Source organism: Neodiprion pinetum, chromosome 3 (assembly GCF_021155775.2).
Source record: "Neodiprion pinetum isolate iyNeoPine1 chromosome 3, iyNeoPine1.2, whole genome shotgun sequence".
Lineage (NCBI taxonomy): Eukaryota > Metazoa > Arthropoda > Insecta > Hymenoptera > Diprionidae > Neodiprion > Neodiprion pinetum.
Genome location: NC_060234.1, coordinates 43998966 through 44025875, shown reverse-complemented (window position 1 = coordinate 44025875; position 26910 = coordinate 43998966). Strand labels below are relative to the sequence as shown.

Below are 26910 nucleotides of genomic sequence, written 5' to 3'. Positions count from 1 at the left end.
CCGAGATCCCCGAGATCCCCGAGAGATCCCCGAGATCCCCGAGATCCCCGAGAGATCCCCGAGAGATCCCCGAGATCCCCGAGAGATCCCCGAGATCCCCGAGATCCCCGAGATCCCCGAGATCCCCGAGATCCCCGAGATCCCCGAGAGATCCCCGAGATCCCCGTGATCCCCGAGAGATCCCCGAGATCCCCTAGAGATCCCCGAGATCCCCGAGATCCCCGAGATCCCCGAGATCCCCGAGATCCCCGAGATCCCCGAGAGATCCCCGAGATCCCCGAGAGATCCCCGAGATCCCCGAGATCCCCGAGAGATCCCCGAGAGATCCCCGAGATCCCCGAGAGATCCCCGAGATCCCCGAGATCCCCGAGATCCCCGAGAGATCCCCGAGATCCCCGAGAGATCCCCGAGATCCCCGAGATCCCCGAGATCCCCGAGCGTTCCCCGAGATTCCCGAGAGATCCCCGAGATCCCCGAGATCCCCGAGAGATCCCCGAGATCCCCGAGATCCCCGAGATCCCCGAGAGATCCCCGAGATCCCCAATCCCCAATCCCCAATCCCCAATCCCCAATCCCCAATCCCCAATTCCCCAGCCCAGCCCAGCCCAGCCCAGCCCAGCCCAGCCTAACCTTTTTTTTTTTGTTCAGCGGCGAAGGGGAAATCTTCAAAAGACATCCGGTTGTTCTTGGATGTCATCGGATAGTGCCGGATTTTCACCGGCTAAAACCCCTCCGCCGCTCATCACCCAGGACGAGGCGGAACCGCTTTCGCATTACTTCACCTCGTCCCTGTGGCCGGCCTGTTTTCTTGGCCTCTTATTCTCTCCGTGGCCAGCTCGCCAGCCGGCGCGGAGCATGCTCCTTGCCGGCCTGTCAAGGCTACGCCTCCCTTCCATTCCTCGTACCTACTCGCTATTTATAATCAATTACTATCCCTACTTTACGGTAATTACTTACTTACTACTTATGTAAGCAGTCACCCGCTTGCTACTCTTGCAGCGCGTGACCTACTGACGGCACGGAATTTGCTGACGCAAGTTTTCCGCACCGGCCCGCCTGTACTTGTCCCGCAATTAGTATTAATGTAGTCCTACATGTTAATGGTTAGTTTCATAACAATTATTTGCTACATGTTAGTTATTCCCTATATCATATGCCTAGCGTGTTAGTTATCCTACAGAGCAGTTGAGCAATTGTTATTTATTATTGCTCTGCCCGTTCTACAGTACGTACAGTACGTACACACAGTGCGCGACCTACTGCCGGCGCGGAATTTGCTGACGCAAGGGTTTCGCGCCGGCTTGCCTGCACTGTTGCGTCTGCCCGTACTACTTAGCGTACACACGGTACGCGGCCTACTGCCGGCGCGGAATTTGCTGACGCAAGAGTTCCGCGCCGGCTCGTGTACACCTGCACTGTATTTTATACACCTGTCGCATATAAGTCGACCGTGTTTTATACCCAGACCTACTAGTCGCTCCAGCCCTCCTGAAGGGGTTTCTCTACCCGTTCTTCCGGGCGCGGCCTCTTTTCCGCGGCTCCGGTTGAGGGAGAGATCTCCTTCCTCTTGCTGGTTGGTGCTTCCTTCTGCTGCTGTTCTTGCTGCAGCTTCCGCACCCCCGTCTGTGTGGCCTTGTCCCCGGTCTCCCGCGGCACTCTGGTTCCGGCCACCTCCTCCTCCATCTTGATCCAGGCACGCTCGACTCGCCTGATGATTATGGCCGCCTTGGCCACGTCCTCTTTAAGCGCGACGTGGGTGTTCTTGTGGGCCACCGTAAAGGCCTTCATTCCCTCAATCAGGGTAATCAGGTCCTTCAGCGATTCCCTGTCGCTTACCTCCTGTCCGCTGTGGGTGGCCAGGCTTACCTCCCCGGGGCAGCTCATCGTCCTTGCTCCCGCGCCCCTGGCTTTTGCAGTCGCTCCCCTCGCCGCGGCCGCGCCCTTTTGCGCACCCTCCCTCGACGCCTCTGCATCGATGAGGATGAGTGGCGTCTGGACAGGCGCCGGCTCCCTCATCTGCAGCTCCGAGGTGGTGACCCGCCTGGGCGGTGGTGGTGACCTACGGAGGCTGGTCCTTCTCGCGAAATGGTCAACCTCGAACACCTCGAACTCCATCTCTTCGTTGGTTTTCCTTGTGTTTGTTTCGTTCAAGTTATCCATATTAGTGTAGATTGTGTCTTACGACGGTTCGGCCATCATGGCAGCTGCACCGCGGTGCAGCATCTATCCCCGCCGGAAAGAACCCTAACCCCGTACTCGCACGGAAGCTGCTTTCAGCTTGTCGAGTGGTCAGCCCTATCCATGCGATCCCCCCCTCCCCCCTTACCTCTTTAGGGTCTGCCGTCCGGGGGATTCCCCTGTCAATCCGAGCCAGGGTAGGCCCCCATTCGGGTAAGACCTTGCCGGAAATACCCTACCAGCTTCGGGTATGAGGAAATACTGACCAGGTAATCCTCCACGCATGCGCCCGGAACCCAAGATTCAACCCTCCGATTGGCTCCAGCCAGCTGCAAATAGCGGTTTTCCCACTTCAAACCTGCGGATTCCTAGAAACCCACAGGAAAGGTACAGACATTTTTTGCAGCCCTGGTTGGCGGATTACTAGTCCGGCCTTGGCTAATCTCGGAGGAATATCCTCAGAGGTCTCGACCACATCCCATTCATTCGCTTCCCATTCATTCATCGCCATTCCCTCACCCAACCTCGGGTGGCTGGGCCGGTTGTGCTTGGTGGTAGTCGCTCATCTGGTCTCGCCTTTGCCCAGGGACTTTGAGGCCCTGGTCATTGGGTCCACTAGATTCATTGCGACCGCCAAGCCCCCACACCACGACAAGGTGACAACCGACGTAGGGGAACCTAACCTAAGCCTGACCCAACCTAACCTAACCTAACCCAAGCCTGACCCAACCTAACCTAACCTAAGCCTGACCTAGTCTGACCCGACCCGACTCAACTCAACCGAAGCCAACTCAACTTAACCTAACCTGAACTGACCTCATTTTTTCCAGCGGCGAACGGGAAATCTTCAAAAGACATCCAGGTTGTTCTCGTGGATGTCATCGGATAGTTCATAGCCTCTCTCACCATTACGAGGCCTGTCCCCCTGCCGTCGCGGAACTTGCTATCGCATGCTCCTTGCCAGCTCGTCAGGGCCACCCCTCCGCTCCCATCGCTCTTACCTTTAGTATCCATGTCTATGTCTTATTCAACGTAGCGTAACTTGCTATTTATTTTTAGTTTTTTTTACACCTACTTTTTTTTCTACAATTATTTGCTACTCATTAAAGCAGTCAACCGCTTTCCCGTACCACTCCGCTTACATCCAGCTTGCGCCCTACTGCCGGCGGGGAATTTGCTGACGCAAGGGTTACACACCGGCCCGCCCACACTTGTCCTACCATTACGGTAGTGTTACTTACTTTTAAATTTATATCTTCAATAGTGTTACTTACTATTTATTCCTGCACCTCGTTTTATTACAATTACTTGTTACTTATTGAAGCAATTATAGTATTTTTGAAGAGATCAACACTTACTTCCGAATCGACGCATAGGCGGTCGGATCTGGGGAGGGGATTTGTACTTCAAGAATTCGTTCTCTTTAACGGATTTGAAAAAAAACAAATAACGTTAACCATGGTATTACAATTGATAGGGGAAGTTATTCGGCTTCGCCGTACAATTGGCCAGAAAGAGAGACTGAGCGCTCCGCTTTATCTCGTCCCGTTGTGTCTTACAAAATGGCGTCGTCGGCATGCGGTCTTCCTCCCGCTTACTGTAATTGCGCAACTGCACTCATCGTTCACACAGAAAACACACACGTACCCACGGCTCTCACACAGAGAATTCCGGCCACACAGGCACCGTTGAGATGGAGGGGTCGCGATCCCTCCACTCGATCGTCGGTCGTACTCGCCTCCTTGCTCGCACGTTCACTTCTCACTCGCACGTTCTCTCTCGGACGGTACGCGGCGAACTGCTCGAGGTGGGGTGCTTCCGCCAGCCCCACGACCAGATCACGTGGTTGGTAAGCCACGTGATCGAGCCGCGAATGCCGCGCGCCCGACTCTGGCACCTCGCCGTTACCAACCGTCGTCCCTGCCATCATTTTTTCTCTAACAGTATGATGATTGTTATTAGTCTCCTACACCTAATTTTGTTGGCATTATTTACTATTTGTTATAGCAATCATCATTTAATGTTAGTCAACCGCCTGTCCGTACTGCTCCGCGTACGTACCACACGCGGCCTACTGCCGGCGCAGAGTTTGCTGACGCAAGGGTTCTGCGCCGGCCCGTCTGCACCTGTCCTGTGATTACAGTACTGTTGCATATCAATAATAATAAGGTAGTGCTACTTGCTATTTATTACTGCCCTCAATATTTCTTACCAATTATTTGCTATTTGTTAACTACTCCGTATATTATACGCATGGCGTATTGCGACAACCGCACGAGTCTTCTCATACGAATGTCTCATAAACCTTACAGCGAGTGTTGTAATCACGACTGTCATATTTGCTACTCATCCCACACGTAGAATACAATATTTTTTACAAAAACTGATCTGGAAGTCAAATTTGAGAGGAATATAATAATTTTAAAACTTAAATTACTGTAGCGGCATCGGATGGTGTTTGAGTAGTTTCTGGTAAAGTGACAAAGATAGAGTGAGTTTAATACAGACTGTACTCGTGTGGTTACATTTCTATAGTAGTATAGTTTAGGTGGAATCTGTGCAGTTATCTGATACTTAACCGAACATGTGCGTTTATGAAACACATGGTATGGTCAAGTATGCGATTATTGTGTATTTCGGAGATGACATACAGCGCTCGAAAAGTCAACTTCCAGAGCAGGTGTTATAAAAAGTCTTAATCGTACGATTCGAGCATTGTCGAGACAATTGCAGTAATCCATGTGGCAACGGCAAATGCTCCAGCGTCGACTTTTTGCAAGAAGGTAGTCTGCTTCACGTAACTAGCACGACCTGCCCTGGAAAATATGTTATTGCGATTGAACATATACTTTATAACTGCCGTACACTGAACTTCACATTTGAGTCCCCGTGTCGGTGTCGGGTCGTCCGCGTCCGTAAAGGAAAATCGCGAATGTCTACGGCCTTGGGCCCTCCTCATCCCTGTCACAATTGGTATCGATTTTTGAACCCCTCCCCCTACGGATCGTTCGACGATCGCAATCAAGGACCCCATCCCCTTTTGCGTCCGAATCGAAGTATACTACAAGTAAAATTCTGCACAAACGATTAAGTTTCATATGGCTGCATTTAGTTTCGTAATTAAATAATGTTGTGCGTGAATCTTGATTGGACCAAGTTTTAATGTGTCATTAATTAACCACGTAAGAGAGTGTTGAAATGATGTGCAGATTAACAAACACGACGTTCGGAAATAAATATGAAAACAATTTGTGAAAAAATGTTGCAAGAAAATGTTAATTTTCAATGCGAAGAAAGCACAGATTTTTCAACAAATATTATAAACGAGATTTCTGTAACGGACGTTACATTCAGCCATATCCCCTCCCCTGGTCACGCATTGTCACATTTTATGAGCCCCACGTCCTACGTAAACGGGGACGTCCTTTAAGAACGGTCCCCAATAAGTTTGCCATACAGTATATGTGAATATATTTACATCTTGAGCCTGCGCTATCAATATTGAATATCTTACATAACACCCACCTGGCTTCCATATGTTTTGTACCCTCACATCCATCTTGGGCAGCTTTGGCAATCTTTTCCAAAGCCTTCCTACGTAACCCGCCGGAGAAATCATTACTCTCAAATTCTCTGCAAGCTGGATCTAAAGCGTCCAACTGTAAACCGAATACCCGTGATCATGTTATTTTCTATCGTGGCAAGTATCATAGCTATGTGTGAGTCGCATTAAAATATTTATACTAATAATATTTGGACTCCGTTATTGCAACTGTGTCAATGACGCTGCTGAACAACGAAGGAGAAAAACGTGCATTTTGGGCAACCATCACAACGCATCGGTTGTGACTACTGTATCAACTCTTGAAGGACTTGCGCACAGTACAGCATGTATATGAATAGCTCTCCTACTATCCATACGATTGGTCAACTACGGCAGTTGTTTCAATTCAACTGCGGAGTCAGTACGAGACGTTTCAATTCGAACCAGAGACCCATTAGTTTGTAGCTTGTCCTTTACCATTACAGATCGTTGACAAATAATTGGGAGCCGCTAGTGTCGGTGTGGCATTAAATCTAGTACATTTGCATGCATGGATTGCTTATGCTTGACGGAGGTTGCGTCCTTGGCGAAAAATGAATACATCTAATTAGATCAAAGTTTTTTATCTATCTAGCCTGATCGAACCGCGTACAATTCATGCATCTAAGTAGATCTCATTAGATCCTAAGTGCGTATTATCAAACTAGATAGATAATTTATAGATGTAAGTTATAGATCGAGAATTTTTGCATTGACAGATCGTATTAGACAGGCACAAGATTTGAATGATATCTATAAATATTTTCTTAGATCTTCACCACCTACCATTGTACGATCTCCCAGTCTCGCCTTACTGTATCTCAGAATTCCATCGATACCACCTCTCCATGCTTGACTCCACGTTAGTGGACAAACTTGACCACATTGTGGTAATTTCAACTCAGCCGCCGCCGTAGTGAACATCAGCGAATAAATTGCACCTGAAGTTCCCCCCATCGTTTCTTCAGCGATGGCCGACAATGCCGTCAGTACCGATGAAGGGTGCGAGAGGGGCAGGTTTTCCAGTGACAACGAAATTCCTTGAATCCAAAAACGCGCACGAAGCACTACATATCCAGATTTGTTTTAGAGGAACAACGCCCATTCGCCGATCGTGAAAACGTAGCAGTTATATATGGGGCGTTTCACGTTGAACGTACCTCACTTCCTTCAGTTTGCATTACTTTTTAGTATGATGTTTTTATCCACCCAAAAGGGCCTCAGGAATATTTTCATATTTTCTTTAGCCACTGGTGAAATTTATGCTAAGTCACATGACCAATTTGTGAAACGCTATGTTTTAAAATGTGAAAAAATTTACACGGATTCTATGATTTGAAATGTGATTTTGAAGCACCTCACGACAACGGCATCTCAGTATTAATTTTTTTATTTTTTTTTTCTTGCAAGTTTCTAGTTTTTCCATGTCAGGTTTTTTTTTTGCTTCGCTCTAAATAGATTGCAGAATCACATTATTTTCATGATTCCGTGATCTCCGTATAGATCGGAGATTGGAAAAAAAAAAAAATACAATTCCGAGCATGGAAAAACTAAAAACTTATGAATAAATTTGTAGACATTGAAATCCCATTACCGTGTAGTGCTTAAAAATCACATTTTAAATCATAGAGCCCGTGTGAATTTTTTCAGATTCTTGAAGATGGCGTTTTCGGAATTAATTTTTCGATTTTTTTCAAATTTCACGCGTGGGCAATAAAATGTGAAGAAAATTCCGTGATAGTTCTGAATCGGTAGGAACATCGTACTAGAAAACTATTGAATCCGAAGCGGGTGAGGTACGTGGACTGCTGATTTGACATGGAATGCTACATATATCAATTGATAAATCGCGTGCCCATACCTTCGGCGAGACGTCGCATGGTCGTACCGCAATCCCCGTCGCCACATCCGGTATCCAATTCATTGATGTAATTTTCTTTCGCCGTTATCGCCATGCAAGCCCTTTTCAGACATTTGCGCAGTAAATTTTCTCCCTCCTCATTCAAAGTTGGACCAACTTTGGCGATTTTCTTGTTTGCGTCTCCGGTACTGGCAGGCTTGAACGTACCCTGCACCCCCCTAGACAGCAACGACACGCTGTACACGCTGCCTGGCCAACAAGGCGCGTCGGTTGCCTGATCCAGACAACTCACCAGACTTGTTCCGTGATGATCGCCGAGTCTTAAAATTGATATTTGTACACCAGCACCGTCAAGAGATGTCATCAATGGACCAGCGTACACCCGTAGTGGCTGTATACCCCTACAACCTACATGCATAGGATAGTAATTTTAATACGTCGACCATTTATTGTTTTTAATGAACATATACGATACACGCCGTGCGTTATTCCGAAGAATTGGTAGCTGACTACAGGCAGGCATACAGTCATACTGAGAGGTTTTCTGAGAACGAATTTTCAGCTGAATAAGCGCCCCACCGCTGCCTGCCGGTAGCTGCGATCGCCAACCCTGAAATAAGACGCACGGGATAAAGCGGGCCTGACAGCCCCTAACTTCGACAAGTCGGTATCCGATTCTGACATTGGAAATCACTTAATCGTGCATGCAAATTAAAGGTATAATATATGCGCATCGGTTCTCCCTCACCAAGCTGCATGACGACCTCATGAACTACGATTCCTTGTTCCAGTTGGCTTGTAGCCCCAAAATTATTGACAATTACAGCGACAGATTCGCCATTGATCAGTGACAAGGTTTTCAAAATATGCTGCAGCATCAGTGAAACAACTTGTGATGCGCTCGTCAGTTTCATTCGCTTATATCCCGCTTCACCATGTACCCCCAGACCGATTTCCATCTCATCGTCGAGAACGTGGAACATTCGCCCTTGCCCTGTTTGTCAGGAAAGTTCATGATGTTGGATCTAGCATCATACAGCAACACGGCGTTTTTATTAGTTCATCATATGCATATGGATACCTATTGTACATATATGCATACAATGTATGTGCGTGTATACAATAATATAGCAGCATAGACTTAATTACCAACGCCTTATGTGCGGTGGGTCTTTTGTGAACTATAAATATTTATGAGGAGAGTACAATTTCGAAATTTTTAGGTGAGTTGAAAAATTAACGACGGAGCCAGGAATCGAACCTGGTATCTAGAGATGCTTTGCCGGAGACTTACTCCACTAGACCACCTAGCCGCCCTGACTACACTGTCATTAATTTCTCTCATCACCTGTATTTCGAAATTGTTTTTGTTTTCGTGTGCCATTGAATTTGTTTACATTTGAGATTCGTCGCAGAGACACATTTTAGACTTGTGTGTGAAGCTTGTTGGTATGTACACACATATGCTGTAAGTGGCTATTAATGTGAAATTAAAATTCACTTTAGCCATTTTTACTTTTGAACGGCTGCGCGTTCATTTTGGCGATATGAGCTACGCATATCATATTTTTAGCGAGAAAAATTTGCTTGAGGAGAGTACAATTTCGAAATTTTTTTTTTTTTTTTTTATATGTACAGCATATGTGTGTACATACCAACAAGCTTCACACACAAGTCTAAAATGTGTCTCTGCGACGAATCTCAAATGTAAACAAATTCAATGGCACACGAAAACAAAAACAATTTCGAAATACAGGTGATGAGAGAAATTAATGACAGTGTAGTCAGGGCGGCTAGGTGGTCTAGTGGAGTAAGTCTCCGGCAAAGCATCTCTAGATACCAGGTTCGATTCCTGGCTCCGTCGTTAATTTTTCAACTCACCTAAAAATTTCGAAATTGTACTCTCCTCAAGCAAATTTTTCTCGCTAAAAATATGATATGCGTAGCTCATATCGCCAAAATGAACGCGCAGCCGTTCAAAAGTAAAAATGGCTAAAGTGAATTTTAATTTCACATTAATAGCCACTTACAGCATATGTGTGTACATACCAACAAGCTTCACACACAAGTCTAAAATGTGTCTCTGCGACGAATCTCAAATGTAAACAAATTCAATGGCACACGAAAACAAAAACAATTTCGAAATACAGGTGATGAGAGAAATTAATGACAGTGTAGTCAGGGCGGCTAGGTGGTCTAGTGGAGTAAGTCTCCGGCAAAGCATCTCTAGATACCAGGTTCGATTCCTGGCTCCGTCGTTAATTTTTCAACTCACCTAAAAATTTCGAAATTGTACTCTCCTCAAGCAAATTTTTCTCGCTAAAAATATGATATGCGTAGCTCATATCGCCAAAATGAACGCGCAGCCGTTCAAAAGTAAAAATGGCTAAAGTGAATTTTAATTTCACATTAATAGCCACTTACAGCATATGTGTGTACATACCAACAAGCTTCACACACAAGTCTAAAATGTGTCTCTGCGACGAATCTCAAATGTAAACAAATTCAATGGCACACGAAAACAAAAACAATTTCGAAATACAGGTGATGAGAGAAATTAATGACAGTGTAGTCAGGGCGGCTAGGTGGTCTAGTGGAGTAAGTCTCCGGCAAAGCATCTCTAGATACCAGGTTCGATTCCTGGCTCCGTCGTTAATTTTTCAACTCACCTAAAAATTTCGAAATTGTACTCTCCTCAAGCAAATTTTTCTCGCTAAAAATATGATATGCGTAGCTCATATCGCCAAAATGAACGCGCAGCCGTTCAAAAGTAAAAATGGCTAAAGTGAATTTTAATTTCACATTAATAGCCACTTACAGCATATGTGTGTACATACCAACAAGCTTCACACACAAGTCTAAAATGTGTCTCTGCGACGAATCTCAAATGTAAACAAATTCAATGGCACACGAAAACAAAAACAATTTCGAAATACAGGTGATGAGAGAAATTAATGACAGTGTAGTCAGGGCGGCTAGGTGGTCTAGTGGAGTAAGTCTCCGGCAAAGCATCTCTAGATACCAGGTTCGATTCCTGGCTCCGTCGTTAATTTTTCAACTCACCTAAAAATTTCGAAATTGTACTCTCCTCAAGCAAATTTTTCTCGCTAAAAATATGATATGCGTAGCTCATATCGCCAAAATGAACGCGCAGCCGTTCAAAAGTAAAAATGGCTAAAGTGAATTTTAATTTCACATTAATAGCCACTTACAGCATATGTGTGTACATACCAACAAGCTTCACACACAAGTCTAAAATGTGTCTCTGCGACGAATCTCAAATGTATATAAATATTTATTGACGATGAAGTAGCATAATAGTATATGCATACCGATGTATACGAGGTGTGGTTATTAAATAACCGGACTGAAGTCATAACACTTTTTATTCGTCACCAATTACAGCAGAAATTTTTTCGCCTTCAATGTACAGCCCTTGGCTATCCCTACGCCGCTCCATACGACGTTTCCATTGGTGAAAGTAGTGCTGGAAGTCCTCTTCTGTTAGCTGGACGAGAACCTCCGTCGCTTTTGCTTTAACCACTTCCACACTTCCAAATCTTGTCTCCTTCAGCGCCAACTTGACTTGACTTGGGAAATAGACAAAAGTCACAGGGGGCAAGGTCGGGCGAGTACGCTTCTACATCGAGGTTCTGACGGCCCTACGTGAGCGTATCAGAAGACGAAGACCCGATTTGTGGAAAACCAAGTCCTGGATCCTTCACCAAGGCAATACACCAGCCCATTCTGCCTTGTCTGTGAAAGCGTTTCTCGCAAAATACAGCATCACTGTGTTGGAACATCTACCGTACACGCCCGACCTTGCCCCTTGTGACTTTTTTCTATTTCCCAAGTCAAGTCAAGTCGGCGCTGAAGGATAAAAGATTTGGAAGTGTGGAAGCGGTTAAAGCAAAAGCGACGGAGGTTCTCGACCAGTTAACAGAAGAGGACTTCCAGCACTACTTTCAACAATGGAAACGTCGTATGGAGCGGTGTAGCGATCGCCAAGGGCTGTACATTGAGGCAAAAAAACTTCTGCTGTAATTGGTGACGAATAAAAAGTGTTATGATTTCAGTCCGGTTATTCAATAGCCACACCTCGTATACGCATTACAAGGGGATGCTGAGACATGCCTATGAGGAGGTTGTACCTTATATAAGGTTGATGTGACATTACAATATTACTATTCTGGTTATACGAATGAAAAAAAAAGCAAGTGGAACCATGTAACTACTTTGATATAATAACGTCTCTTATGCGAAGATTAATGCATGCACATAAGCGAAAGTTATCAGTTATACCTGGTAGGGCGCAGGCAGTTAACCCGACCGCATAGGTGGCCACGTTGTTGGTAACTATTTCGGCGTATTGGGCCACCGAGCTGAGATTTAACCCACGTTCAGCCAGAGCACCAGCTACCTTACCGACAAACAACATTCCCACAAGACCTCTACGTCCAGTCCTCCCCAGTTCGCTCATAGGTATACTGCAATCCTCTCCGACGGTCAACTCTGTCACCTTTACGTAATGAAATTACAAATGGTTCATAGCTTCCGCATTGGTTCTGGGCTCAAGTATGAATCCGCCGGATGAATAGGTATTCGAAGGAACGATGTTTCCTTCGACAATGTAAACCTACTATTTATGGAACGTTATTGCACGGCAAAAATTTTCACCGAAGGAATAATTTTTCGATCATAGAATTAAATCTCCGTGTGAACGCTTGTTTTTCACACCTTTTGTCTATTATAAACTTTTTCGGGAAATCTGAAAAAATCAGGGTTTCCTCTACAAGTGTTAACTACGTTATATAAAAGTTGTCAAACTGAAAGGTTTTGAAGTATTGTTCATAAAAATTTGTATGCAGAAAACGACTGTTCCCTGTAAGACCCAGTATTTACACGGAGGGTTAATACAGATACCTTGTAATTTTCATGGATTTATCCCGCAAAAATCACTTATACGCGTGTACATTATAGTCGAGGAAATAAAGCACTAAAAACGGCCCAACTGTCGATTTTTTGAGCAGTAAGACGGATTTTAATGCGGTTTTTTGCATTCGATTCGTAAGAGCGCCTACAAACTTTGTGAACTAAATTGATTAATTAATTTTTTGAAAATGCATTATGGCATTAATAATATGCATTTTGCAAGTACACTTCCAAGAGACACTGTTTCGGCAAGGTATCGAATAGTTAAATGTGTGTCTCGCGACACTCAAAATCGTCCTCGTACATTTACGCACACTCGCGTGCAATGTTTACTTGCCGTCTCTGCGTCAAATCTCGCCGCTTGCCCGTGTCGCGACTCAAAACCCATCAGCTGTATCTCATGTATTGTCTACTATCTCGAAATCATGTATGTGTATAATCTATGTGTTCTCTCGCTCTGTAAAATCGCCACTCTCTGTAACGTTCTCTTGCGATACGGTTTGTATCGCCTCATCAAAACCAACAAAAATCTAGTTTATCGGCATTCATTATCTCTCTCCATCTCAACATCACTTTCGTTTCATTCACACTTGTTCTCATCACGAATTCGCGGATCCCACGTCGATGATCCATCTCTTTTTGCCATCTCTCTAAACATTTTTTGTGGTCCTTCGAGCCGGATCAGTCGCGAATCGAATCGGATCATTCGCAAATCGAGTCGAATCTTTCGAATCGTTGCGACTTACGGGAAAACGAATTAGCTAGTGAGTGAAACGGAACTATCGCGTGTGCATCAAGTTGCGAAAGTTCACGTTATCAAAGTGAACAATCTCGTTATCGGTGAAAACCATCAACAAAAATCAGTCGCGTCCGTTAAATTCAAACGTGCGGTATCCTCTGTAGTGACCGTGACTAAGATCTGAGCGTCAACAACACCGATCTCTCGAAGTGTGAATCGCGTCGCGCTACTATCAGTGTGTTTGTGTCTCGTTCGTGAGAACTCAGTTCGTCGCGTGAGTTTAAATCCTCTCGTACATCAACATGTCGATCGAAGAACATATCGAACGTCAAAACGACTACATTTGGCGCATCTCTCGTGCCGTCGACAACCTGCGCAAGCTCGGCGAGGCAAAAATCACTTACGGGCAGGTGAAGTCGCGGCTTAATGCTTTAAATTCAAGTTGGAATAAGTTCCAAGAGAATCACGAAAAGATCAGCGAGATCAAGTTCGCAGCAAAAGGTGATCAACTCGAAGCGATAAAAAAGCTTTCGTACTTCGCGAAAGATTATTACGGGCTGTGTGAAGAGCACTTCTTGAGTGGCGAAGGAGTGATGCTTGATCTTCTCGAATCGCTAAAACCTGCGCCTGCAGCAACCGTGCAAGCCGCTGCAGCTCCTCAAGACGCACCAGCAGGAGGATCATCAAAACGGTTACCGCGTATCGAACTGCCCACTTTCGCGGGCAGCTACTCAGAATGGAAGCCGTTTCACGACCTCTTCTCGTCGATGGTTCGCGAAAATTCGCAACTTTCGGAAGTGGAAAAGCTGCACTACCTCAAAACCAGTGTGACCGATGAACCGTTACAACTTATCAAAAACATTTCTCTCACCGCAGAAAACTTCCCTCGAGCCTGGGAAACTCTCGTCTCACGGTACGAAAACAAGAGACTTTTGACGGATTCTCATCTCGCGACACTTTTCGCGATTCCTCGTGTCACGAAAAAGTCGTCATCAGAACTGAAGAGCTTGCACAGCAACACTTGCGAAGCTCTTGGCGCGCTCGAACTTCTCGATAGTCCCGAGAAATTAGGGGATCACATCATCGTGCACATGACGATTCGCAAGCTCGACCCAGCATCTCTCGAAGAATGGGAGAAAAGTGTTAGCGAGAAACTCGAGCCCCCCACGTTTGCGGAGCTCAAGGCGTTTCTCATCGGTCGCATCCACACCCTCGAAGCCGTGGAGCAAGCTCATGCTCATAATCATATCGCGACGTCGAAACCACACTCATCGCAAGGAAAGTCAAATCTTCAGACGACAAGGTCACATACAGCGCAATCAAAGGAACAGTCGTGTGCTTGTTGCAAAGGCAACCACTACATCGCGTTCTGTTCGACCTTTCGCGACAAATCTCTGGATCAAAGAAGGGAAGTGGTTTCTGCGAAAAAGCTTTGCTTCAATTGTCTCGGTCCACATCAGCAGAAGGACTGTCGATCCAACAAAACGTGTCGCGTGTGCAACGGTCGACATCATTCCTTGCTGCATCGAAACTCTTCCTCAATCTCGACAATTGCTAACAGCGGCACATCTCAAGTTCAGGCTGCAGTAGCGCAACCTGCAGTGCAGAATGCACCGATCTCGAATAGCGCCTCTCAGGTGAGCAACCACTCAGCTCAGCCTACAATGATCAAGCGCTCTCCAGTTCTTCTCGCCACAGTGCAATTGATCGCCTCGAATCCGGAGACTGGAGAAAGAATCATCGCTCGCGCTCTACTCGATCAAGGATCCGAAAGTTCATTCGTCACGGAGTCGCTAGCGCAACAATTGCGACTACGTCGGCATCAAGCAACGATACCGATCATTGGCGTCGGAGCTCATCAATCGGCAGTGACTCGCGGCATCGCGACATTGCAACTCCAATCTCGTGCTCACACCTCGTTCTCGTGTCAGGTGGAGGCACTCGTGCTTCCACGACTCACATCGTATCTACCCTCATTTCGACTTCTCGTCGAAGACTGGCCTCATCTACGAGGACTCAACCTCGCGGATCCAAGCTTTGCACATCCCAGTCAAATCGACGTAATTCTCGGAGCTGACATCTACAGCAACATCATTGGTCAAGGAGTTCGAAGAGGAGCACCAGGAACACCAATCGCGCAAGAAACTCAGTTCGGTTGGGTCCTCTCCGGCTGCGTTTCAGCGGAAGCAGCAAGCCCCTCGTATGGCGCAGTCCAAGGCTTCCAATGCTCCCTCGATCACGAACTGCTCGATCTCGTGCAGCAGTTTTGGAAGCAGGAAGAAGTGTCGAAACCTTTGGCACTAACTTCCGAAGAAGAGCGTTGTGAGCAACACTTTCGTGAAACGGTTTCTCGAACTATGTCCGGTCGTTACGCAGTTCGGCTGCCGCTCAAGAACAATTCGGTAGAGCTCGGCAACTCGCGGAATCCCGCGCATCAAATGCTCCTTCGTTTGGAGAAACGGTTCGGTAGCGACGCGAAACTCAAGGAGGCTTACTCGAGCTTCCTTCGTGAATATCGTGAACTCGGGCACATGCGTCGCGCTATCAATACACCTGAAGACAATTCCCGCGTGTTTTATCTTCCCCATCACGGTGTAGTTCGCGACGGCAGTTCAACAACAAAGTTGCGTGTCGTGTTCAACGGGTCTCAAAGAACCAACCTCGGACTCTCTCTCAATGACAATCTTCTCGTCGGTCCAAAAGTGCAAACCGACCTCGCGGACGTTCGCTTACGATGGCGACAATATCCAGTCGCGTTCTCATCAGACATCGTCAAGATGTACCGACAAATTTTGGTCCACAATGATGACCAAGATTTTCAGCGAATCCTCTGGAGGGAAGAACCAGAGCTACCGATTGAAGAATATCAACTGACTACGGTAACGTATGGTCTTGCAAGCGCTCCGTATCTCGCGATCCGTGTTCTTCATCAACTCGTTCAGGACGAAGGTAAGCAGTATCCCTTTGCGAGCCACGTCATTCTCGAGAACACGTACGTCGACGACATCCTCTCAGGAGCAGAGAACGTTGATCAAGGTCGCGAGAAAATCAACGAACTCAATCAATTGCTCAAGGCGGGCGGCTTTGAACTTCAAAAGTGGACTTCAAGCCACTAAGAAACTCTCGTTGACATTTCTCGAAACCATCAAGAGATCGCGATGCATCTGAATCTCGATCAAAGTCCATTCTTTCGGGCTCTCGGTCTTGCGTGGAGACCAGACATCGACGCGTTCGCGTTCTCTCCGCAAATTCATCAAACTCAGGACAATTTCACGAAACGAAAAGTTCTTTCACAAACCGCGCAGCTCTTTGATCCTCTCGGATGGCTCTCGCCGATCACGATCAGAGCCAAAATCTTTATGCAGGAATTGTGGGCACTCGGTTTCGACTGGGACGAGCCGCTCTCAGCTTCATTGTCCTCGCGATGGATCGAGTTTCTACAAGATCTTCAAGGCATCTCAGCTATCACCATCCCACGATGGATCGGGTTAAGTTCAGCATCTCTCGGGATAGAGATCCACGGTTTCGCGGACGCCTCTCAAAGTGCATTAGGCGCAGTGATCTACGCGCGAACGTATATCAACACTCACGAAGTGCGCGTTTCACTAGTGTGCGCGAAAACTAAAGTAGCGCCGCTAAAGAAGGTGACAATTCCTCGTCTCGAACTCTGTGCTGCGAATCTTCTCGTCCGGTTGATGTGTCATGTGGAAAAGACTCTTAATTTCGAAAACACCCCGGTTTATCTGTGGACGGATTCCACAGTCGCGCTCGCGTGGATCAAAAGCCACCCATCGCGGTGGAAGGAATTCGTTCGTAATCGCGTAACGGAAATCCAAGAGTTCGCGCGCGCTCGTTGGTATCACATCTCGGGTCTTGAAAACCCCGCTGATCTTGCGTCTCGTGGTGCATCTCCGGAGCAACTCCAAAAATCAGAACTTTGGACCTTCGGACCATCCTGGCTCTCGAAGCCTTCTGTCAATTGGCCATCCTCATCTCCGCGACCGGAAGAAAACGTTCATCTCGAGGAAACAAAAGGGCTGTCGACGCACATCGCAACAGCTAAGCCGCTACAAATCTGGGATCTCGTCGATCGCTACTCAAAACTATCGACTCTCCTCAAAGTCACATCATTGTGTAAGCGCGCAGCAAATCGGTTCCTCGCAAAGACGACATCGAATCGCGTAAACACGTCTATCACTGTCGGACCGATCTCTACTCTCGAATTGAGCGACGCCCAACTGTTTTGGACCAAGGTGACCCAGCAGGCGTACTTTGCAGAAGAAATTCGCCAAATCGAGACCAGCTCAAGTCTCACTCGAAGTCATCCACTATCGCGACTCACGCCGTTCATCGATTCGAACGGATTCCTCAGAGTCGGTGGTCGACTGAATCACTCATTGCTTTCGTATGACGAAAAGCACCCGTTCATCTTGCCTCGCGAATCATCGTTCTCCACATTGATCATCGATCATCATCATCGGTTGACGCTCCACGGAGGTCCGCAACTCACTCTCGCTACAATCCGACAGCGGTACTGGATCCTGGGAGGAAGAGTACCGATCCGCATGTTCATACATCGTTGCGTTCCTTGTGCGCGTCATCGCGCCACCCTCAGCAGCCAACAGATGGGCCAACTCCCTCAGTCTCGAGTCACGCAATCAAGGCCGTTTCTTCACTCTGGCGTTGACTACGCTGGTCCATTCTCGATTCGAGCCTCTCGCGGAAGAGGAGCGAAATCATGCAAGGGATATATCGTTATCTTCATCTGCTTCACGACCTCGGCTGTGCATCTCGAGCTAGTTTCGGACTACACGACGGAGGCATTCATCGCGGCGTACAAACGCTTCACATCTCGACGAGGAATTTGTGCCTCAATCGCAAGCGATTGTGGAACGAATCTCGTCGGCGCAGACTCAGAACTTCGCCGTCTTCTCGCTGCATCGTCAAAGGAGTTCTCAGAAATCGCAAACATCCTCGCATCACACGGAACCCAGTGGCGGTTCAATCCCCCTTCCGCGCCTCATTTCGGTGGAAAATGGGAAGCCGGAGTGAAATCAGTCAAATTTCACCTCAAACGAGTCATCGGAGAAGCTACTCAAACGTTCGAGCAATTCGCGACGTTCCTCACGCAAGTAGAAGCCACGCTCAATTCTCGACCTCTTTGCGCTATCTCGGACGATCCACGGGATCCAAGTGCCTTGACTCCAGGACACTTTCTCGTCGGCTCAGCATTGAACACAATTCCTGAGCCGACACTCATCGAGGAGCCAGCTCAACGGCTATCGCATTGGCAACACTCGCGTCAAATGCTGGAGCATTTTTGGAAACGGTGGAGTACGGAGTATCTTCAGTCCTTCCAAAACCTCTCGAAATGGCAGACTCATCACGGGAACATCAAAATCGGATCCATCGTTCTCGTAAAAAACGAAAATCTACCTCCATCTGTGTGGCCCCTCGCGCGAGTGATCGAAGTGCATCCGGGAACCGACGGTCTCGTTCGCGTTGTGACCGTTAAAACGAAATCCTCTGTGTTAAAACGTCCTATCGTGAAATTGCGTGTGCTTCCAGTGTCCTCTTAAGACAATTATTGACTCTAAGAATAAATAACGCACGGCGGGCGGCATAATCTAATTTCGCGATCGTTACCGATAGCGAAGCGGGCGGTATGTTTCGGCAAGGTATCGAATAGTTAAATGTGTGTCTCGCGACACTCAAAATCGTCCTCGTACATTTACGCACACTCGCGTGCAATGTTTACTTGCCGTCTCTGCGTCAAATCTCGCCGCTTGCCCGTGTCGCGACTCAAAACCCATCAGCTGTATCTCATGTATTGTCTACTATCTCGAAATCATGTATGTGTATAATCTATGTGTTCTCTCGCTCTGTAAAATCGCCACTCTCTGTAACGTTCTCTTGCGATACGGTTTGTATCGCCTCATCAAAACCAACAAAAATCTAGTTTATCGGCATTCATTATCTCTCTCCATCTCAACATCACTTTCGTTTCATTCACACTTGTTCTCATCACGAATTCGCGGATCCCACGTCGATGATCCATCTCTTTTTGCCATCTCTCTAAACAGACACTAAATAAAAAATTTGCTACTCGGAGGTTTTTGGGGTCGCTGAACACGAATATCGCCACGGCGACCGTCTCCGAGGTACCTGGTGCCCAGGGTGGACAGTATCAACGTCTTCTCCTAGAGTTTTGGCGAAAATTGTGATCGAATTTGTGATTGAATTAAGAACAATGTTCTTGAATTGAGGTAAAAATGATAATACTCAAGATAATTCCAGAAAAAGACGTTGAAACGTTCACCCTGGGCACCACGTACCTCGGAGACGGTTGCCGTATCGATATTCGTATTCAGTGACCCCAAAAACCCCCAAGCAATGAGTTTCGACAAATTCGATCACAATTTTCGCCAAAACTCTAGGAGAAGACGTTGATACTGTCCACCCTGGGCACCAGGTACCTCGGAGACGGTTGCCGTGGCGATATTCGTGTTCAGCGACCCCAAAAACCTCCGAGTAGCAAATTTTTTATTTAGGGTCTCTTGGAAGTGCACTTGCAAAATGCATATTATTAATGCCATAATGCATTTTCAAAAAATTAATTAATCAATTTAGTTCACAAAGTTTGTAGGCGTTCTTACGAAGCGAATGCAAAAAAACCGCATTAAATACCGTCTTACTGCTCAAAAAATCGACAGTCCATTGCTTTATTTCCTCGACTATTATTGCACTAAGAGACATGCATGGTTCGCTCCTAACAATAGTCTTCATTTGATACGCTATTATGAGTACCGGGGAGATTATTTTCGCAAACCTCTACGAGGGACACTCACTGATCAGACCTGCGTCTATAGCCTGCATGAACCCAAACACTTTTCAATTGGCAATTATTTCGTTATCATTTTGTCTAGTAGTCATCCAAAAAGTCAACCAGAACTTTTGTCTAGATGTTTATCTGAATCCATTGTAGGCCTGTACATTATTGAGCAGCTTTATCAGAAATTAAAGCTTTTATCTACTTATGGAAAGTTTAAAGGATACATTCGCGCATCATTCGATGTAATATAGTCAACCAGTTTGATAGTCAAGATTCGAACACATCGAGATATATCACGTGATAACGGAAAGATATGTAGGACGTCGTTTGCAGTTATGTTATATGAACGTGTACATGTATGAAAAGTAAATCAAGTATATCAGCAGTGTATAATAGAAGTGCATTCGTACCGACACGCCGTTGTTTCTTGCTTTCTCGATCGCTGTCCCGAAATTCAAGCAGTCCCCGGTGTAATTTGGGACAATCACTAATATTCCAGCTGGAAAACATACGGTGTATATTTATATAAATCTATTATTATAGCAAGATATTTTGAAAAATGTTTCAGATCTCATAAAAGTATTGCCTTGAGGTGTTTGGAAATCGCGAGAATGCGAAAATGGAAATATTCGAAGTTTTGATTGAGGTGTCTCATTGTCAGGTATATTTTTCAAATATTTCGTGCTGCGGAGGTTAGTGGTTATAGGAATATGTGACAATACCTGTGTTGTTTGTTGATACACATTGTAAGGCGTGCAAAATATGATTGGACGGAGGAGACGCAAATACCGGCCCCGTAATGGCACCAGTCAGTAATCCGGATCCTACGAAGCCTGACGGGATAAAAATTACACACAAATGTTTCACTGTAATTATAAAGGATATTCAACTAATTGTAAGTAGTTATAGGTATAACAGAGTTGTCGGATTTCTACCGTATTCTCGATTTTGTGTGATTAATGCCGTTACAGAGAGTTCGAGTAGAAAAAATTACCGTAGTATTATATTACTATAGTCATATTACTATAAAAAAATTACTACAGTAATAAGTATAGTAGTGAAAATTCACAATCACAAGTAACCCTCATAATTTCAATTTGACTTGAATGCTGAACTTGCCGACTACGTCTAATGAACTAAACAGCCGAACTACGCGTAAAGACTTATACAACATTCTATTGCTCCTTGTATAATAATTTTACACCCATATACAGACAGACGGAAGTCTCCAAGTAAACTAGAGGAAAGTTCATCGCAAAGAATGGTAATTTTCTTCTTCATCTTTCCTCGCACCAATTCGACGAGATATACTAAGGTACATGTACTATACTAATATGTATACGAGGAAGCGATGCGAATGGACAAATTTAAGGTTTCAAATTTCTTCTTTCAACAACACCAGAATGGAAATGGTGCCCTTTTTCGTACCGTCTATAAGCACCGTAATTAGTATTTCGCAAACCCCGTGCGAGAACATTCAACTCCCGTACCGACAGCAACGTGAATACCTAATCTCTCAGTCTCATTTAAGAAAAACCACTTCCGGAACCTGTATATGGCAATGCAAGACGACCCTCCACGGAAAACGGAAAGAAGAATTGATATGTACCCGGTCAACGCGCGTGCTGTGTAGCGGCATAGCCCAATTGGAGTGAAGCCGCTGCACTGACGGACGGGAAGCGCCACCAGCTTTGCGCTCTTGTATCGAAGTAGCGTTATACTTCCCCGACTACACAAGTCAATAGTAATTAATAAATAATCTGCCCGTCATTAATTACCCAGCTTCGTGTATATATTATATGCCAGTATGATCATTCAAACGTTTCGAGTGATATGTTATTATGTATGTGCATACATGCAGGTTGCTGTACTGTACATTATACGTCAGAAATCAAGTATGCTGCAGCGTGTTCTGTGTCGGAACTTTGCTAGTGATATGCATGCGTATAATAAAATCAATGTGATTGAAACCTGCTGCGTATGGCTCGTGTCCTCCACCTCCACCGCTGACTATGGCTACTTTACCGCTGCGCGTCTTCCACTGTAAACCCAATAAGACATTGTAAATCAGCGCAAGTCTTTTGACGAGGCAGTAATAATTATTTTCAACCACAAGTTGGTTGCCCTCGCAACTTCGCAATGATGGCGAGGATTTCGTGGTTGCATAACAAGCCAACAATGGTGGATTTTAATTTATTTCGTTAACACGACTGTTGGTCATTCGATGTCGACAGTATCCGATTATGTTCTTATTGCCGACCTGTTTGTAGATTTGTAAAGACCATTCCAATATATTACAAGTGTGAAATCACATTTATAAAATCGCACCAGAAACTGGATAGAGTATGCGCGACCATTAGGTGTGCCTAATAATTGTCAATAAACCCTCTTCACCAAACCACAAAATAAAAACAATGATAATATACATATCAGGTTCAGCTATTCTCTCAGCTAATAATTTATTCGCTACTTACTACTGATCATCACTATACTATTATACCATCTACATCGATCTGTTAACTTCGTTCCACACACAGAATGTAACCAAAATTATGTATCTAAATAAGTTATACTGATATCTATACATGCGTTATTTAGTATACCACTCGATAGGCTTGTATGTTGACGGTATCCACTCGCCCGTTTATATATTCAGCACTACGATCAGTGTTAATCAATCTCTGACCTTTAGTCCACATCCATCTAGGGTATCAGGCATTCTGCCTGGTATTTCGACTCTTATTACTCGTACTGTTTCATACGTTTCTTAAAGGGGTGCCCTGGTCGATTTTCACGTCGACTTATAACTGATATGACTTGGTAGCCGAATAAAAGAGTTTTGAAAGGAGTGGGAAAAAAAATTTCTGAACACAAAAAATTTACAATTTTAAAAAAATGAGTACATAAGCTGGGAAAAACATAGTCGTTTAACTGTAAAAAGTAATGAGCACGAGAAAGTACGTGTTTGTTAGTAAAACATGGGAGACCGATTTATTTCCCGTAGAACAGGAAGTTCAAATTAAACGGGAAATAGCAATTTTTCGCATCCGTCATTTTATTGTAAAATCCTGTAAGTTTCAAATTTTTTCAACCAGTCGTTTCTGAGGTCATCGTGGGAGTTTGTTGGACGGGCCGACATGCGGATTCGTTGAAATAGGAAAAAGTGATTTTCGTCCGAATCTAATGGTTTTTTTTTATATCTGTAAGTAAAAAGCTGCACCGCACGGTCGCCGCGGCTCGTGTATGCCTTTTAATTCACCGCGTTAAGAACATTGCATGCATCACAAAAATACTGTAGGCAGAGATCCAGAGTTCTGTGTTACCAGTTTGAGCGGGCGAAAGTGCGTCTGAAAATACAACTGTAGTAACAAGTCGTCGCGTTTGCCTTTACATAGTAGAATTTTTAGAATTAGGGATTGCTGAAGAAGGGATTCACTTCGGTTTTTAGAAAGTCAGAAACCATTGAACTGAACCCTTTAATGAAGTAGCCTACCGTCACATAATACGTGATCGGGATTGGGATTTTCCAAGTTTCTGGGAGCCACATACTAACATTAGTTCGAGAGGCAAGCTTATAAGCGTATAATATAGTTACACCCTCATTTCTTTTACAACTCTGAAGTGCTAGCAATTGATATATATCGCAGCGGTCACAGGGCGGCAAGCGTTTATTTATTTTTCTTATCTTTACGAGCAGTATAATATAAGTATACTAATTATCTAATGATTTACCCGATGTGCATTTCTTATACCTTCTTACAAAGAACGTGTCCCAGGTCGATCTCCTCGATTTCATTTCGTCTGTAATATGTCATAGTAGACTCAAGACTAAGCGACGCGTATTCTTTTTTTATCCACCATTAAACACTTTAAGGGGGTGAAATCAGCCTCGAATGTAAGGTACGTCAACGAGGGACACGGCAAATTTTTTATTTTATTTTTTATTCATTTTATTTTATTTTTTTTTTTTTTTTTCGAGAAAATTAGCTTTTTCATTTTTCGTATGAGTCAACTTCTATGTACAAGGATAAATAAATAGAATAAATGGAAGAAGTAGATTAGATAGAATGAATAGAATAAATAAATAGAGTAAAATAGATAGTCAGTATGTAAAAAGTAAAATAGGTAAATTAGTATATAGTTTAAAATAGACATGGAAGGACGTTGCGATGTTTAAAACTTGTCAATAGACAAGGTGTAGATGAAGATAAATAAATAGATAAATAGAGTAGAAGGATAGTCAGTGTGTAAAAAGTAAAGTAGGTAAATTAGTATATAGTTTGAAATAGACATGGAAGGACGTTACGATGTTTAAAACTTGTCAATAGACAAGGTGTAAATGTAGATAAATAAATAGATAAATAGAGTAAAAGGATAGTCAGTGTGTAAAAAGTAAAATAGGTAAATTAGTATATAGTTTAAAATAGACATGGAAGGACGTTACGATGTTTAAAACTTGTCTATAGACAAGGTGTAAATGTAGATAAATAAATAGATAAATAGAGTACAAGGATAGTCAGTGTGTGAAAAGTAAAGTAGGTAAATTAGTATATAGTTTAAAATAGACATGGAAGGACGTTACGATGTTTAAAACTTGTCAATAGACAAGGTGTAAATGTAGATAAATAAATAGATAAATAGAGTAAAAGGATAGTCAGTGTGTAAAAAGTAAAATAGGTAAATTAGTATATAGTTTAAAATAGACATGGAAGGACGTAACGATGTTTAAAACTTGTCAATAGACAAGGTGTAGATGTAGATAAATAAATAGATAAATAGAGTAGAAGAATAGTCAGTGTGTAAAAAGTAAAATAGGTAAATTAGTATATAGTTTAAAATAATACAATTAAGTGTGTATAGTCAGAATAGATAGATAGAATAAATAGAATAGATAAATAGAGTAAATAGATAGATAAATAGTCAGTATGTGAAATAGGTGGGAAAGGTATATTGGTGTAAAAATCAGTATTTAGTTTAAAATGGGAATGGAAGTAAGTGACGATGATAACACGCGTCAATAACTACGATGCCTGATATAAGCGAGTAGGAATCTTTTAAGACTTACAAGATGGTCTTCTTTTGTCAGAAGCCATTGTTTCTGTCGTCCTTATCTTTCGTTGAAATGATTTTATAGACTATTGCCGCGATCTCCTTCCACCTTTCCTCGCTGGAGAGCAACTCCTCGACGATGTTGTCCGGGCTTAGTGGTTCCCCAGTCCTCCTCTTCCAGGATTGACCTCTCACTGTATTCCATTTTTGGCACCTAAATATTGTGTGCTCGACGCTGTCTGAGGTCGCAGTACAGTAGCCGCATCCTGCCGCTGTCCGTTTCCGGAATCTGTGCAGGTATTCATTGAACGTCCCATGTCCGGTGAGCATCTGCGTCAGATGGTAGTTTATTTCCCCATGCGTCCTGTCCAACCATTTATTCGGGTCTTTGATGAGTCTCCTGGCCCAGTTACTAGTGTCGCGGTGGTCCCTCCACCTGGTGCACCACTCCTGTCTCGCCCAGGACGTCGCCTCCTCCGCCTCTCTTCTCATCGCCTCTTTTCTCTGCTTCGGGGTTTGGTTGGTTTCCATCTCCCGTCTTGCTCCTCCCTTGGTCCACTGCCGCCTCCATTTCTGCGCCGTTATCTCCAGAGGTTGTATACCTGCGATGACGGTAAGAGCCTCATTGGGTGCCGTTCGGTACGCCGACGCAACCCTCAGTGCGCATGCTCTTTGAACTACCCTGAGCTTCCTGGCTCGCGTCTCCTTTCTGGCCTCGTCGCCCCAGATTTGAGCCCCGTACATTATAATGGACTCGCCGACGCGTGCGAGTAGCTTTCGTCTCGCCTGTTTCGGTCCCCCGATATTGGGCATAAGCCTCCCGATACTATTCATCACTCTTATGGCCTTGGCCGACGCCATGTCCAGGTGCTCCGAGTAGTTCAGTTTCCGGTCTAGGATGATGCCTAGGTATTTCATGCTTTTGGCAGCATGGATCTCCTTTCCTCTGATCTGTACTGTTTCTGGTGGTGGAGCTCTTTTCTTCGTAAAGAAGACCACCTCTGTTTTTTCAACCGCGATCTGAAGTCCTAACGTTTCGATCTGTTCAATGACCTCAGCTGCTGCGCGGGAAGCCCTCTCTGCGGTCTCCTTTCCTGTCCGTCCCTCTACCAGGATCAAGGTATCGTCCGCGTAACAGGTGATCTCCATTTCTGTGTTATATGTTTTTGATAACACTTTATTGTATGCCAGGTTCCAGAGGGTTGGCCCCAGTATCGAGCCTTGGGGGATGCCTCTTGTCAGTTGCGCCTTGACGCTCTTCCCCCCAGCCCTAATCTGGATGTGTCTATCGTGTAAGTATGATCTGAGGATCCCTGTTAGGTCATTCGGGAGCTCAGCCGTTGCCGCTGCCTCCATTATCTCCGGCCAGGGGATGGACCCAAACGCATTTTTAATGTCTATGCATACCCCAGCTACCCAGCCTTTCCTCTTAGTTTTTTGTTTGATGGCCGTCGTCACCCGGTCCACTGCGTCGATCGTCGAGAGGCCTTCGCGGAAGCCGTATTGATTCTTGCTGAGGAAGCCTCTATTTTTTAGGTGGTCTTTTATTTTGTCATCCACCACTCTCTCCAGCGTTTTGCCCAGGACACTCAGGAGGCTGATCGGCCTGTATCCCTGCTTTTTCTTTTCTCCTCCTTCGCCGTCGGTTTTGCTCGTACCCTTCGGTATAAGGATCAGCTCTGCTTCTTTCCAGATCCTCGGAAAGTATCTTCGCTCGAGACACCTGTTTATCGTTT

At 45.0% G+C, this 26910-nt stretch overlaps 1 protein-coding gene across 2 annotated transcripts; it reads right to left on the bottom strand.

Annotated features, from left to right (window-relative positions):
* Positions 1-4496: 4496 nt before the first annotated feature.
* On the bottom strand, positions 4497-22644 carry LOC124214543 (triokinase/FMN cyclase-like). Of its 2 annotated transcripts, XM_069134518.1 has the most exons (10): positions 22626-22644; positions 22097-22166; positions 20848-20958; positions 20536-20624; positions 11925-12141; positions 8371-8616; positions 7623-8030; positions 6548-6801; positions 5704-5837; positions 4497-4994 (listed from the first exon to the last, which is right to left on the bottom strand). In XM_069134518.1, the coding sequence occupies exons 1-10, from the start codon at positions 22626-22628 to the stop codon at positions 4874-4876; spliced, it is 1653 nt and encodes a 550-aa protein (XP_068990619.1). In that variant the 5' UTR covers positions 22629-22644; the 3' UTR covers positions 4497-4873. The 2 variants fall into 2 exon arrangements, with proteins under 2 accessions (XP_068990619.1, XP_046472861.1); XM_046616905.1 differs by lacking the exons at positions 22097-22166; positions 22626-22644 and adding an exon at positions 21554-21617 and having other exon boundaries at positions 6548-6828.
* Positions 22645-26910: the final 4266 nt, after the last annotated feature.

Excerpts from the sequence above, each read along its gene's own strand:
- LOC124214543 (XM_046616905.1), bottom strand. The coding sequence starts at position 21,602 with ATGTTCTCGCACGGGGTTTGCGAAATACTAATTACGGTGCTTATAGAC. Across the intron at positions 20,625-20,847 it reads TGTATCAACAAACAACACAG|CTGGAATATTAGTGATTGTC; the intron begins GTATTGTCACAT and ends TATGTTTTCCAG. Across the intron at positions 4,995-5,703 it reads ACAAAACATATGGAAGCCAG|GGCAGGTCGTGCTAGTTACG; the intron begins GTGGGTGTTATG and ends CATATTTTCCAG.